This window comes from Ixodes scapularis, unplaced genomic scaffold, assembly GCF_016920785.2.
Source record: "Ixodes scapularis isolate PalLabHiFi unplaced genomic scaffold, ASM1692078v2 PGA_scaffold4__175_contigs__length_147842914, whole genome shotgun sequence".
Lineage (NCBI taxonomy): Eukaryota > Metazoa > Arthropoda > Arachnida > Ixodida > Ixodidae > Ixodes > Ixodes scapularis.
The window spans coordinates 22,958,595-22,973,478 of NW_024609879.1; the positions used below are offsets into that span (position 1 = coordinate 22,958,595).

The window sequence follows — 14,884 nt, forward strand, 5'->3', positions numbered from 1 at the left end:
GTAGATGCGGAGCATCTCTTGGTCGTGTCTATGTCGCGCGGCGTCGTAGTCCGCACTCACACTACGCATGCGAAACTCTCCTCCTTCCCTCTCTCCAACAGTTGCGCGTCACTCCCTCCGCTCTCTCTCTCTGCCAGCACCGTGCACTTCGCGTGCGTTCGCTTCCACTCACACCGCGCGCGCATGCGCAACTCTCCACCTCTAGTCTCCTCCCCTTCAACTGTGAATATAAGCAGCGGTAGCGCGCTGCGCGCGTTCCGTTCACCCGCTGTTGACTCCACTTCACTTCGTTCTTCCGATGAAGTGTGATGGAAACAACAGTCCCGTCAGTTAGTGGGTTGGCGCAAGCAAGCGTCAGCACCCCCCCCCCCCCACAAACTAACAGCAACGCTACGTCCACTGAAGACAAAGCAGCGCAGCGAAGGGCACGCGACACTGAGCGCAAACGCTTGAAGCGAGCGGCAGACCCTGAACTACGGCAATGAGAAGCGGCGTCCATTCGTCAAAGTCGAGCGGCGGATGCTGAACTACGACAACGTGAAGCAGCGGCGGTTTGAGAACGTCGAGCAGCAGAACCTGAGGTTCGGGACCATGAAGTTTAACGTAAACGTACGAAGCGAGCGGCGGAACCCGACCTTCGAGAACGGGAAGCCGCGTTGGTTCGTGAACGTCGAGCAGCAGAACCTGAGGTTCGGGACCGTGAAGTTCAACAACGTTACTAACACCGTTGGTAACACCGTTAATAACGATCCGCGATGCTCCGCATCACCCCATGGTTCCCCTCGGGAAGATGGTTTAATTTTTTCGATTCCATTACCTATGTTTATATACTCCAGTGTATTTTTATTGCTTCCAAATCTTCCTATTTTCTCCTGCGCGCGATATTTCTTGCATATATACAGTTTTCGTGTACTTATTTTGCCTTAACGACGGGAGTGCCGACGGATAACACGCTGCTTCGCGCGTCGTTCCCCGGGTGAGTGCTACCGTTGCTACCGATTCCTATCGCGCTGTTAGCTGTTCATTTTGGTTCATTTGACCCGCGTGCCGTCGAGAGGGCCGTTTATGAACACCCGCGCACATGTCATAGGGGTAGGCAGAGCTCTGAATCAACAATCACGACGCGAGAGCCGAGTGCGCTGTGATTTGGCCGCCCGCGCTCGCTCCGTTGACTCGCATCGTAGCGTATGCCTTTAAGTACCGCTTTCTTGACCAAGATACAGCACGCCACCTTGTCGCGGCGAGCCAATTCTCCGAATGTTTACAAAGCTGAGGCATATACAATGCTGCGGCGCCTGACAACTGCGGCGCGATCCCTTCGCAAACGCCGACTCTCCAGAAAAAGTATGTCCGTCTACTTTCACGCACACCACTCGGAGAGCCAATCAACACAACTGACGGAGGCAGCTCAGCGAATCACGATGTGGAAACATACGTTTAGACGAAGAAACGCAGTCTGAGTTTTGACATTAAACAATGCAAGCGTGACGTTTTGCATTGCTTAATATCACAACTCAGACTGCGTTTTTGGTATAAACGTATGTTTCAGCATCGTCATTCGCTGAGCTGCCTCCGGAAGTTGCGGCGATTGGCTCTCCGAGTGGTGTGCGTGAAAGTAGACGCGCATAGTTCTTTTAGAGTGTGCGGCTCAATGTCGCGGCTTGAATGCGCCTATGGCATGCCTTCGTAATCTATCTGCTAAGTGGTTGTCAGTTGCCAGCGCCTTTTTTCTAGTGCAGACATGTGTTGCCGCGAATCATTTGTTCGAACGCCTTTGAAGCCGTAACACTGTCCGTCATATTCAACGCTGCGGTGCCTGACAAACTGCGCGCAGCGGCGCGAGCCCCTCTCAAGCGCCGGTGGCCCAGCGTCGCGGCTTGTATCCGCTTATGATATGCCTTCTTAATCTATCTGCTAAGCGGTTGTCAGTTGCAAACCCCCTTTTTCAAGTGCAGAGATTTGCTGTCACCCAGGCAGTCATCTTGGAACTCGTAATTCTTTTGATAATTTTATTTCTCTAGGCAAGATGTCAGCTCAAGCTATTTTATTTCTTTAGGTCACCTTCAGCAACAACATGCCCGCATGATACAGTTTGCTGTGAGCCAGGCTGTTTAAACAATACTGCCAGCGCACAGCATGTTTCCTGGCACCACGTTTTAAAAGACAGCGTCCTACGAAACGTTTGAGTAAAGACAACTGCGTGCAGTTGTTAGGCGCCGCAGCTATGGATATGCCGAACGGTATTACGGTTTCGCAGGCATTCAGAGAAATGATTCGCGACGGCAAAGCGGCGGACTGTATATCAGTGAAGTAAGCGGCGCTCGAAGGCACACGCTACAGTGAGAGTCAACGAAGTGAGCGCGGGTGGCTAAATCACACCGCACTCGGCCAATCGGCTCTCGCGTCGCGATTGTCGATTGAGAGCTCTGCCTACCCCTATGACATCTACGCGGGTGTACATACACGGCTCCTCCCGACTGCACGCGGGTGAAATGAACCAAAATAAACATAACAGCGCGATAGGGATCGGTAGCAACGGTATTACTCACCCGGGGAACGACGCTCGAAGCGGCGTGTTGTCCGTCGGCACTCCCGTCGAAAAAAGCAAAATGAAGACACAGAAACTATATATATGCAAGAAATATTGCGCGCAGAAGGGAATAGAAACACTTAGAAGCAATAACAAATCCACTGGAATAGATAAAAATAGGTAATGAAATCGAAAAACAGAGCATCAAAAGGAGACAAGCGACAAGGCAATGCGATCTTAAGGCAGAGCGGCCAGGCCAGGGACAGTCTCAACCACAATTCTTCGCGCGCGGGCCGGGGCGCTTGGGAAAACTGCAAATCGTCTATACCGATATAGAAGGAGGATACTTCATTTCCGCAACCAAGTGAGATTTCTCAGATAGCGAAGTCCTTCCTGAGACTGCGTTTCTACGGCGCTTTTGTGGAGAACACCTCGAAAATCGATTGCATTCCGGTTTCTCTTTCCCTCACTTGGCCATCAGTTGTAGCAGCACCAGGCCACCTTACTTCCTTGTGCGTAGACAAACGCTGTTCTTCCTCTTTCGGCGTCTCATGGGCACGACCAACACGTTGAGCATCAGTTGCTGTCCCTTCTCTTTATGGATGTCCACTTCATTGCTCTCCTTTCACTCAGAAGGCAATCTAGACGACCGTAGGACGTTTTGCAAGCGTATGACTTCTGTCACAGTCTCCTTTCTGAGTCCTCATTTGATAGCGTGCCCTTTGCTTGAAGCTGTGCAATTCCTGCACAAATGTGGACAAAGGCACGAGCTCCCTGAGCTCGATTGCATTTCCGCTTCAGGAGCCATCGTGGAGTAAGAAAAAAGCGCAAAGCTACCCGCTCTCGCTATTAGCACAGTCCACGGTGTTGATTGATGAAAAAAATATGTTACAGCAGTTTAATAACTAACGGTTCACAACCAACGATTCACGACCCCCCCGGCCACGGTCGAGGTGTAAAATATATATAGACGTGGACGCCGTGTGCGCCGCAGCTGCCAGAAAGGGTCGTCTCCTCAGATTAGTCGCAAGCGGCGCCACCAGATGACTCCTCGCAACACGGCAAATGGCAGCCAGTGGCGGGCCCGGTTCCCTCTGCTTCTCGTGGAACGACATGCTTGTTTTTGAAGTTATTTTCTGGCTTCGTCACGTCATGAAGAACTTGGTACTTGCGCTACGCGTGTTGCTTAGACTACTTCGTTACACCAGTTTCTTGCATAAACGGCGGAAATAGCAGTTTTGTGAACGCGTTGAAACGGGCGTATCTCTGGCCCGGTATTCTAACCAGTGCTTGTCAAGGACAGAGCAGACGTTCTTAGTGGAAAAAGCGCTCGCCAGGAAGGAGGCACTTTTTTTTTCCTATTTTCCTCAATTGTGCCATCTGGACGGCGAAGACGCTGCTGGCTGGCCTGTACCAAAAGGACTCTATGTGGCCGATCGCGTCGCAGCGTTCGATGTTCAGTGTGTCCTTACCTATATACAGAGTGCACCCCATAAAAATAACAGGTTACTTTCCACCGCGAAAACTAAACTATGCGCTGTCGAACGCTCATTCTCCGGCCAAATGTAGCGCTAGCGGTCCGAGCCAGTTGCCAAAGTTACAGCACTAATCATCATTAAGGCGAAAGCCTTCTATGTCTCATCGTTCAGTCCCTGAGTGAAAACACGTCGGCGACACGAAAGGTACCAAAACGTTTACGTGACCACTCAGTGAATGACTAAGCGAATTAAGATGATGACTCAGCATATTGAGAAGGATCACTCATTACCTTAAGAGAGATGACTCAGCGAGTAAATAATCTGTCTGTTTTTAAGGCATCGGCGCTTGGGCTTTCACCTTCAAGTCGTCTAAGGGACAACATAAAATACCCTGTTATTCAAAAGTCATGTGATTTTGTGAAATTTTCGATGCGGAAACGGCGGCCGGTTGAGCTCTCTAACACATGAAGCTCTGTATCGTCAGCTACCGAAAACTGGCAAAACTGGGACTTATTTTCTAATAGAAATGTTTGAAAATCACATCACTTTTTAATAAGATAACGCTGCATTCTGCAGCTTTGCGATCTGGTCTGAACCGTTAGCGCCACATTTTGCCGGCGAATGAAGGTTAGAGAATGAGCTGTTTATTTTTGGAGTAAAAAAAGAACTGCACATTTTTGTTTTGAGATCTGTACGTACATCTAATACCGTGGCAAAGGTGTAGTCCTCCGCAATGTCAATAAGAAAAAAGTTACAGCGTTGAGAGTCCTGCTTGTAATCATGAGGTAATGGGTACGACTCCCCCAAGGGTGCGTTCGATCGACCTTTTTTTTTTTTGTTCTTCTTGATTCATTCGCCTTTTACTCTCCTGCGCTTGCGCATTCGTTTCAAATTCAAAATCCAGTTATTTTGTTTAGGGGTGGGAGTTGTCGACAGGAAGGCTATCGGATGTAATAAAAACGCATAGGCCAACTTTCCTTTTTGCGCAGCTTTCAGGCGTATATTTTCAGTTTGAGCGGCGTCGGTGTCGGCGTCGGTGTCGGCGTCGCCGTCGGCGTAACCGCGCGTTGCATTACGGGAAATTTCTCATATTGACGTCACGTGTTGACGTCACGAGGGTTACCCTCGTGAGGGTTACGAGGGTTACCTTCCCGAGGATCACGAGGATTACGAGGGTCACTCTTACGAGGGTTACCCTCACGAGGCTTACCCTCGTGACGTCACACGTGACGTCACATATGACGTCATTATAGGAACCACGTGTCATTTGACGTCACGTGTGACGCTGCGTAACGTTACACGCATCAAACATTGTCAATATTCCCACTCCATTTCGCTAAACTTGTCGGGAAAATATTTCCGCTAAATTTAGTGAAATCTTTGCCCGCTAAATCTAGCGGGGAAGGAAGAGGGGCACACCCTTCCCTCCGTACCATTCCCTCCTCCTCCTCCTCAAGAGTTGCACTCTGATTGGACGTTGCAGGAAATTGTAAAAGTCTTTATTTTTTTGCTGAATACTTTCCTTGATAGAACTTTAGCCACATATCTCAAGACCGGTTTGTATGTCATACTGGAATTCACACGGACAATCAAAAAAGAAAGTAGGCCCCTAACCGCTCATTCACAATGGAAGCGGATCCGCGTTCACAAAGCGGTTGTGAACGCGGTTGTATAAAGACCTAGTGCAATTGGACGCGCACCCGATGACATGAATTGCGCGTGCAATTGTACTGCACCTTTATACCTCCGCGTTCGCAACCGCTTTGCGAACGCGGATCCGCTTCCTGTGTGAATGAGCGGTAACAGTATTCATTTATAGATATATTGAAAAACAAATACTGCGAAAACACAGAACGATAAATGCAGAGAAAACATGGAGTGATGAACAGACGCCTTCCGCTTGCAGTATGCAATGACGTCCACCGATTTAGTGCATACTCAAAAACGCATGTCAAAAGTTCAATAAGATGAGCTGGGGGCTAGTTGGTTGTCCATCGTGAATAAAATAGCGAAAAACAACGAGAAAGGAAGGACGAGGTGGACAGGAAGGGCTGACAACTGACATTTTATACAGTTTGTGTATTTTATTTTATTTTCCTTTTTACGCATAACAACTTTGAGGGTGTACTTTTCTTTCTTTTAAGCGATAGCATCAGTAACTTCTTCCTTCTCCTTCTTTATAGACTGTATTAAATGTCAGTTGTCAGTTAGCGCCCTTCCTGTCTACCTCGTCGGGGGGATCGATGGCCGGGTGGTCTAGCGCACACCAGGTCAGTGCACGTGGAGCGAAAACTCGCGCTGCAGAACCCAGGATCCTGGGCTCAATCCCCGCCCCTGCCCATTTGGATGTGGATGAGCATCGTACCGGCGCGCGGTCTTGTATCACTAGTGCGTGGTGCACGTTAAAGGCCCCAGGTTAGCGGTAGTACCGCACTGGCTAAATTGCTCGTCTACAGCTGAGAGGCCAGACGCCCACTGAGGCAGACTAACTTCTGGCTGTACAAACATACACACAACAATTTTCTTTGCTTTGTGTCTACCTCGTCCTTCCTTTCATGTTGTTTTGCGCTATTTTATTCATAATATTCATCAAGAGTTTAATGTCTACGATATTGTTAGGGAGTAACCGTGAGAATTTTAAAGCATCTCAGATATCGCAACTGATTGTTATCTTGTTCACCATAATTGTGTAAGGAAGCAACATGTTGCTCTTATATCTAGTTATGTGTGTGATATTACGCTCTCACATTTCTGTAATTTTAAAGAAGAGTTTTGCCTTCGCTAGCAATAGTTGTATCCCTGAACTAAATCTTGGACTTGTGATTTAAGGATAGTTCATCTCGATTTCCAAAATGACCAATTGATACTTAACAAAAAAAAAAGACGTTGGTCTACATCATTAAGTAAGGGAAAACGTCTTGCTCGCTCCTTCTGTGTATGTCCTATTCCTCTTCGTTCAGTGGAACCAGACTTGGACTACAAAAACTTGGCCAGTAACACAGGCACATTGATTTAAGAAAATAATGATATACAAGTATATTTGTGAGTAGAGGGCGAGATTCTAGGGGCCTACCAAAGTTTGAGTAAGATCAATGCTTTTGACCGCCAATCGCCATTTTTTTAGCATGCACTTGGTCACGAGGCTGCTCGACCGTCACAAACAGGCCGACAACCCGTTCAAAAGAGTAGTGATCTATTAAAAAAAAGATGTTTCGAATCATGCGGAAAAAAACTGTCGTACCCAAAATGAGGTAAGCTGTCTTTAATTTGTGTAAGATATAACTTTTGGAAATTAATAACCGTCAACGACAAAAAAGGCACACTTAACTTACCTTCCCATTTCCACAATACATTCCATCTACGAGGCGTTCAGTGAAGGTACGTTGGGAATTTTTGAAGTTCGCCAAACACAGGAATTTGCATATCTTCAATAAGTTTGGCTTCTGTTAAACGAAGAATTCGATGATTTAATGAAAACTGAAGTTAATTAAGAACAATATTAAGTCTTTTTTTCGTTTGAAGCAAGATCTGGAGCTCCAAAGGACACGTTGCTTATTAAGAAACATGTAAAGCTTTCTAAAAAAAATGCAAGCTTGATCACTCTTACAAAGATTGGTAAGCACAAAATGTATGAGAGGCCTTCCACTTATGGGCGTCGTGGCTTTGTAGGAGCCACAGCCACTGTGGTAGAAGAGAAGGGCGTCCGAACAGTACCGCCTACCTAAGATTCGGTGCCCTTTCGGACACACGCCGTGAGATGGTGCAGCATAACCGGAAAGGCCGCGATGCGTGCGACCGTGCCTTTCAGTGGCCGCGCCAATGCGTTCGCTTTTGTGTGTTAGCTACCACTGACCCTGGATAGCTCAACAATTAAGAAAAAAAAAACCTGGATAGCTAAGTTGGTAAAGCACTTGGCTCACAATCTCAATGCTGCGAGTTCAATACATGCAGAGAGTGAAGTCTTTTTATATGGTTTTCTTATGGACGTAGCGCTTTTCGGTGTCGTTTTTTTTATTAGATCCCAGTGCTACAACCGGCAGTTACAGCCGGCCGTTTAGCAAAAGTTCGAGATCTCGAAGAAAATTGACTGATAGAGTACAGTTTGTGTTAATATTGCAGGTGGTAGATGGGGCAGCGAAGGTAATAACCGGTTTGTTTACTTGTGGCTTTACTTCGAATACAAAAGTTTTGAGATGAATGGCAAAAGGAAGGTACACTTTGACGAGGCCCAGCCACAGTACGACACTGCCTCAACATGCAATCAAAATACAACTGTTAAAAAAATCGTGGAAAAGCAAGAGCACATTGTTATACATCTTTTTATGTCTACAAAGAAAATTACTAGGCACGTATTGTGCAGCAAATACATTCAAGCAGGGCACCAAAAGGCATTATTGAAAATAAATTTTTTGATGCTCTACAGAATGTATGCGGTTACAATTTTAACTGCAGATCAAGGCTGAGTTAAACCAGAATGATCAGAAGAAATAAAACATCAAAAACGAGGCAAAACCACAAGTAGAAAGCGCGCGCACGCATGGAGCTGACACTGATACCAAACCATTATTTTTAATAATAATTTCACGAATGACAACTGATGAGGCATCGAATAAATGAAGAAACTAAACGTTTAATATGGCGAACTTGTGCCGAAACAAAAAAAATAAAGAAAGGCTAGCGTCGCAGGCGCTAGCCTTTCTCGTAACAGCAGAGTCGAATGCTGGGGCGAGACTGATTACGGATTGTTACGCCCTTATATACAAGCGCTGGCTTCTTGAACAATCAACCAAGAAGGTTCGGCGACTAGAAAGTTCGCACCTCGAACAAGCAACAGAGTTCTCGAATGTACCAGAACATTAAATTGGAAGAATAAAGAAAAGACGATTTTCTCCCAAGAATTGGACCCTTGCTTTTCGCGTGGAAAGTGTGATGTATCTACCGGCACACGGCCGGCGGGCAAGTCTGCGAGCGCTGCGCACGAGCGCGTGGGTTTGTCTCGAGAGCTGGCTGCGCTCTCGTGAGACATATATAAAACAATCTTAACCGTTTCGGATGCTTCGAATGACTGTCTCGTCATTACCCCAGCTAAGGTAGTATTCCTAGCTAAGGTTATTCTACACTGGCGACGAGGTAGTGCATGAACGAACACGCATCTTCGGACGTCTCCACGATGCCAGCTACCCAGGGTAAGCTGGAAGAATTCGACGGCGCCGGGTGGTCATCGTGGGCAGAACGACTGAACTTCTACTTTGAAGCGAATGGGGTAACTGTCGTTACGAAGAAGAGGGCCCTTCTCCTCACCTTGTGCGGCGCCAAGACCTATGAAACGGTGCGAGCATTGGTGGCACCTTAGAAGCCTGGCGAAGTGGCATACGACGACATAATGAGCATGCTGCACACCCATTTCGACCCGCAGCCGTCCGAGCTCTTCAGCAGAAGCAAGTTTCAACGGAGAGACCAGGAGACAGGCGAGTCCATCAGCGATTATGTTGCGGCACTAAGGAAGCTCGCCGTCGATTGCAACTTTGGAGTTCCGACAACCGCAACAGCCAGCACCAGCGCCAGCACCAGCACCAGTGCGAGCGGCGATGAGCCGGTCACCGCATCGTCCACAACAATGCTACCACTGGAGGTGATGCTAAGGGATAGGTTCGTATGTGGGATTGCGGACGAACACCTTCAGCAAAGACTATTTGCAGAGCCGGACCTAACATTCCAGAAGGCTTATGATTTCGCATTGAGAGCAGAGAGTGCTGCAAGACAGCAAAAAGACGTCAAAGCTCAAAAGACCACCATTAACGCCGTAACCAAGGGTCAAAAGTCAACAGTACGTGAAAACCGGAACCTAGGCAAGCAAAAGAAACAGGACTTCGTATCAAGTGAACAACGATGCCATCGCTGTCACGAACAACACGTCGCAGCTACATGCAGATTCCGCACGGCACGCTGCAATTTTTACAGAAGGACCGGACACATTGAAAGGGCGTGTTACCAGAAGACTGAAACAAATCAACGGCGGCGATCAGCACACGCGGTTAGTCATGATGAGTCGGCACCTTCGGGTGATGACGAGGATACCCAAACCTTATACAAGCTGAACAGTGTAAATTATACCACGTCGGTGAAGAAGTTCATGGTCTCACTCAAAGTCGAAGGACGACCCATGGAGTTCGAAGTGGACACCGGAGCTGCGTGTTCCATCATCAGTGAAGACACATACAGGAAAACCTGGCCTAAGAATGCCTTTTCATTGAACAAAGAACATATCACGCTCCGACCATGGGCAGGAAAACAACTACAAGTTCTCGGGTCGGCAGAAGTGCGCGTCCGACACAAGTCAAAAGACTATCTGCTCCCGCTAATCGTGGCCTCTGGTTCGGGCTGCAATCTGCTTGGGGGAAACTGGTTCCCGGCACTCAATATCAGAGTCAGCGGGATATACCAGCTTGACCAGGGCAAGACCCTTCATGACGTGTTACTGACACACGAGGAAGTTTTTGATCCAGAGATAAACGGGCACAAGGGCCACGCGGTACATCTGGAGCTGAAGGAAGATGCGACACCGCGCTTTTTAAAGGCTCGACCGGTTCCTTTCGCAATGCGAACCGCAGTGGAGGCAGAACTGCGGATCCCCCAAAACCAAGGCATAATCGAGCCGACGCAGCACTCCGACTGGGCAACACCGGTGGTGATCGTACGAAAGAAGGACGGCACTATACGGATGTGTGGAGACTATAGGAGCACGGTGAACGCGGCTGCAAAACCAACGGTGTATCCAATGCCAACGGTAACGGACCTTCTGGCAAGTGTGCAGGGAGGCACCATATTTTCGACACTGTATCTCACTCAGGCATATCAACAGCTCCACGTGACAGCAGAGACAGCAGATGTGCTCACCATTAACACTATCAAGGGACTATACAGGGTTAAACGAATGCCTTTTGGAATTTCGGCTGCACCAGCGATTTTCCAACGCTACATGGAGACAATCCTGGCAGGACTACCCGGCGTGGGAGTCTACCTGGATGATGTTATTATCAGCGGAACCACAAAAACAGAGCACCTTGAGCGTCTCGAGGCAGTTTTGAGCAGGTTGGTGAACGCCGGGCTTCGCTTAAAAAGGTCAAAGTGCCGTTTCGGTGTCGAAGAAGTGAAGTTTCTGGGACAAAAGATAAATGCAACGGGAGTACACACAACCGAAGAAAAACTGAGAGCAATCAAAGAGATGCCGGAACCGACCAGCCGGGCAATGCTTCAGTCTTTTCTTGGACTCCTGGCATTTTATGACCGCTTCATTCAGAACCGAGCATCAATAGCCAAGGTGCTGTATATGCTACTTGAGAAAGACGCTCCATGGCAGTGGGGTGCACGACATCAGCAGGCGTTTCTGCAACTGAAAGAAGCCCTCGCGGAACGTACAGTTCTAGCTCATTATGACGACAATAAGCCGCTGGTATTGTCGTGTGACGCATCACCATAAGGCATCGGTGCGGTACTGGCGCACCTAGACAAAGACGGAAACGAGTCTCCCGTAGCTTTCATTTCTAGAACATTGGGAAAGGCCCAGGAAAACTACTCCCAGTTGGACAAGGAGGGTTTAGCTATAGTTTACGCTACAAGCAGGTTCCACCGCTACATTTCCGGTTGACATGTTACCATCACAACGGATCATCAACCACTACTGGGAATTTTAGGTCCACAAAGTCCGGTTCCGCCCATTCTTTCGCCACGCGTGAAAAGGTGGTGCGTTAAGCTCACGGCCTATAACTACGATCTTGTCTACCGACCAGGAAAACGGAATCAGAATGCAGACGCTTTGAGCAGACTACCTTTACCGGCAGCCGACGACGAGCCACAGCCTCCCGGAGATGTGCTCATGCTGGAAGCGTTGACCAGGCCACCGATTACTGTCGGGAAACTAGCAGACAAGACAAAAGAAGACGCTACTCTTTCCCGTGTGTACGACGCAGTTTAGAGTGGAAATTTTAGGAACCTTAAGGAAGACATCTTTTAACCATTCAGGAACAAGCACACTGAACTAGCGACACAGCGAGGATGTTTGATATGAGGATCACGTGTGGTGATACCAGCGTCTCTGCGGCCTGAGTCCTTGACTCTTGTACACTCAGGACATCGTGGAATCGTGGCCATGAAAGCCTGTGCCAGAAGTTACATGTGGTGGCCAGGAATTGACAAAGATATTGAATTATGTTTGGCGGAATGTGCCCAATGTCAAACAAACCAGAAAACCAAGATAAAAGTACCGATGACAAATTGGGAACGACCATCAACAGCCTGGGATACACTTCACATGGACTTTGCGGGTCCAGTGGAAGGGAAAGTATTTCTGGTCGCTGTAGACGCATACACCAAGTGGCTGGAGGTGCGAGTAGTTAGCAGCATGGCATCAAGCGCTGTAATCAAGGAGCTGCGGGGATTATTCGCCATATTTGGAGTGCCAAAGAAGGTTTGTTCAGACAACGGGACTGCGTTCATCTCAGAAGAAATTGCGACGTTTTACCGCATGAACAACATCATCGCAGTCACGAGCGCACCTTACCACCCGGCAACCAACGGGCAGGCTGAGCGGATGGTACAGGAGCTCACACAAGCTGTATCTAAAAAAGGAAGGGAAGACCTGTCGTGCGTGTTGTCACGTTTCCTATTCAAGCAACATACGACAGTGCACGCAACAACGGGCAAGACTCCTGCGTGGATGATGTACGGCCGAGAATTGCCTTCTGCACTGGATCGACTCAAGTCATCCCTCTTCAAGCAGTTGCCTGAAGAAAACAGCGATATCCACAAATTTACTTGTGGACAACCCGTGTGGATTTGACAGTTCCCGAACGAGCGAAAGTGGATGCCGGGGTCCATCGCACGCCGCGCCGGCCCACGATCCTGGATGATTGACACAGAGCAGGGTCAAGTCAGACGACATCTAAACCATATTCGACATCGCGCTCCGAATTCGAGCTGCTGGGAGACACAGCCGCCACCACCAGTTTGGGACATGTGCTTACACGATCGCCGGGGCACACATTCGGGCGCGAATGGTCCAGAACAAACAACTAAACAGCATAGCACAGACGACGACGTTCGCCCATTACCAACAGTGGGATCTGCCTTGTCAACCGCGACGCGGGTGAGCTCCCGGGCGCATCGACCACCGGACAGATACGGTGCCCACGTCTAAGGAGGAAGGGGTGTGATGTATCTACCGGCACACGGCCGGCGGGCAAGTCTGCGAGCGCTGCGCACGAGCGCGTGGGTTTGTCTCGAGAGCTGGCTGCGCTCTCGTGAGACATATAAAAAACAATCTCAACCGTTTCGGATGCTTCGAATGACTGTCTCGTCATTACCCCAGCTAAGGTAGTATACCTAGCTAAGGTTATTCTACAGGAAGCAAGCACGACAACCAAGGCCGCGCTGCCTACTGGGCCAGCTGCGGGCGCGGCAATAATATGAAAGTTACCGGTCGCTATGAATACAATATATTATGTTTTTTTTTTTTAGTGTAGAGTGTTGCGTGTTGTCTCATTTCCATTAAAAATTGTAATCACTTAATCTTGATGGCGAAAGTGGCATGCACGTATATTGCAACGTATCGTATTATGGGACACCTGATGACGGGTGGGGTGACGTAAAGCATATTGGATCTATGCGGATCATGATGGATGTGATGACTTAATAATGGAAATCCATATTGGATCCACCATGCTTACGTCATATTCCAACCGCTATGACTTGTTCCATCATACGATATGGTACGATATGCTTGTATGATTTCGCCATCATAATACATTATCCAGGTTTTCCAATAAACATCTTCAAATTTGACTAAACGTCGATCAATAATCACTATCCAACGCACAAACGCTTGATCTTTTCCCATTTCTGTTGTAATGATGCATGTCAATCTATACCTCATAACCTGCCGACATTGCTTAACAACGTGTTCTTTGACCACATTATTGTTCCTTTTTTATCTAAAACAGTGTACACCTATTTCGTTCAGATGATTATTTTCTTGTTTTATGTAATATTGTATCGCGTTGTTATTTGAACGGAGACGGGACCTCTAGCTTCCTATTCGAAGCTAGAGTTCGGAGTCCTCGTCGGAAATTTGTTTTTATAAAGTTTGAAGTTCAAAGTTCAATTTACTGACTTTTATAGAACAAACATTATCTTTATAAATGAATTAAGCTGCATGAAACCGGACAGGACATCACTCCCTCCAAAGACTCCTTACAACACCGCCAAAGAAATCTTTCAGGTGGTTAATAGGGGAACCAACATCAGAAATAGTAGGTGAATTCATACTAACACAAACACGAGGTCAATGAAGAAAGAAAAGCGCGTCATGAATTCCTCTAGCCCTCAAATTTATCTGGTTTGCCAATATTTGAATATTATTCAAATGGGGGAAAACGGCTAATTTTATTGCAGTGCGTAGCATAGTGTTCCGATAGAGCTCTCCGTAAAGACCGAGTGCTCAAAAGACCTGCCGTCCTGGCCTTACCAAATTTCGAGACAGGAAAGAGGGATTTTGTAAACCAACAACTGCGCATGCAGCATATTTGCACCGATGTGTTTCCTCGCCTTCACACGATTTCGTCTTGCGTTTTAATTTGAGGAGCACAAACATACTTTTGACTGCGCAAAAGAGACCACCGGTACTTTGAACCTGGGAGCAACTTACCGATTCCGGGAATAATTTGCAGGCACCTATTCACAACTGGACGCAAGGTAGGCTAAAACACCCCTCCACAAAAGAGTCAAAACGAGTTCTAAGTATTGCCTCGCGCGTCGGCGAGCGAGCGCGTGCGTGGTGGAGTGGATGCCGCTCTTGACTTTCGCGCGAGGCCCAGGGTTC

The 14,884-nt window shown here is 47.9% G+C and overlaps 1 protein-coding gene across 1 annotated transcript in view; it reads right to left on the bottom strand.

Moving 5' to 3' along the window:
- The window catches only part of LOC115315237 (venom metalloproteinase antarease-like TtrivMP_A), a 107,378-nt gene that overhangs the window by 7,460 nt on the left and 85,034 nt on the right, over positions 1-14,884 (bottom strand). The window contains exon 13 of the mRNA XM_040217619.1: positions 7,341-7,451. Coding sequence (XP_040073553.1) covers positions 7,341-7,451 — 111 coding nt within the window. The remainder of the gene's footprint in view (positions 1-7,340; positions 7,452-14,884) is intronic.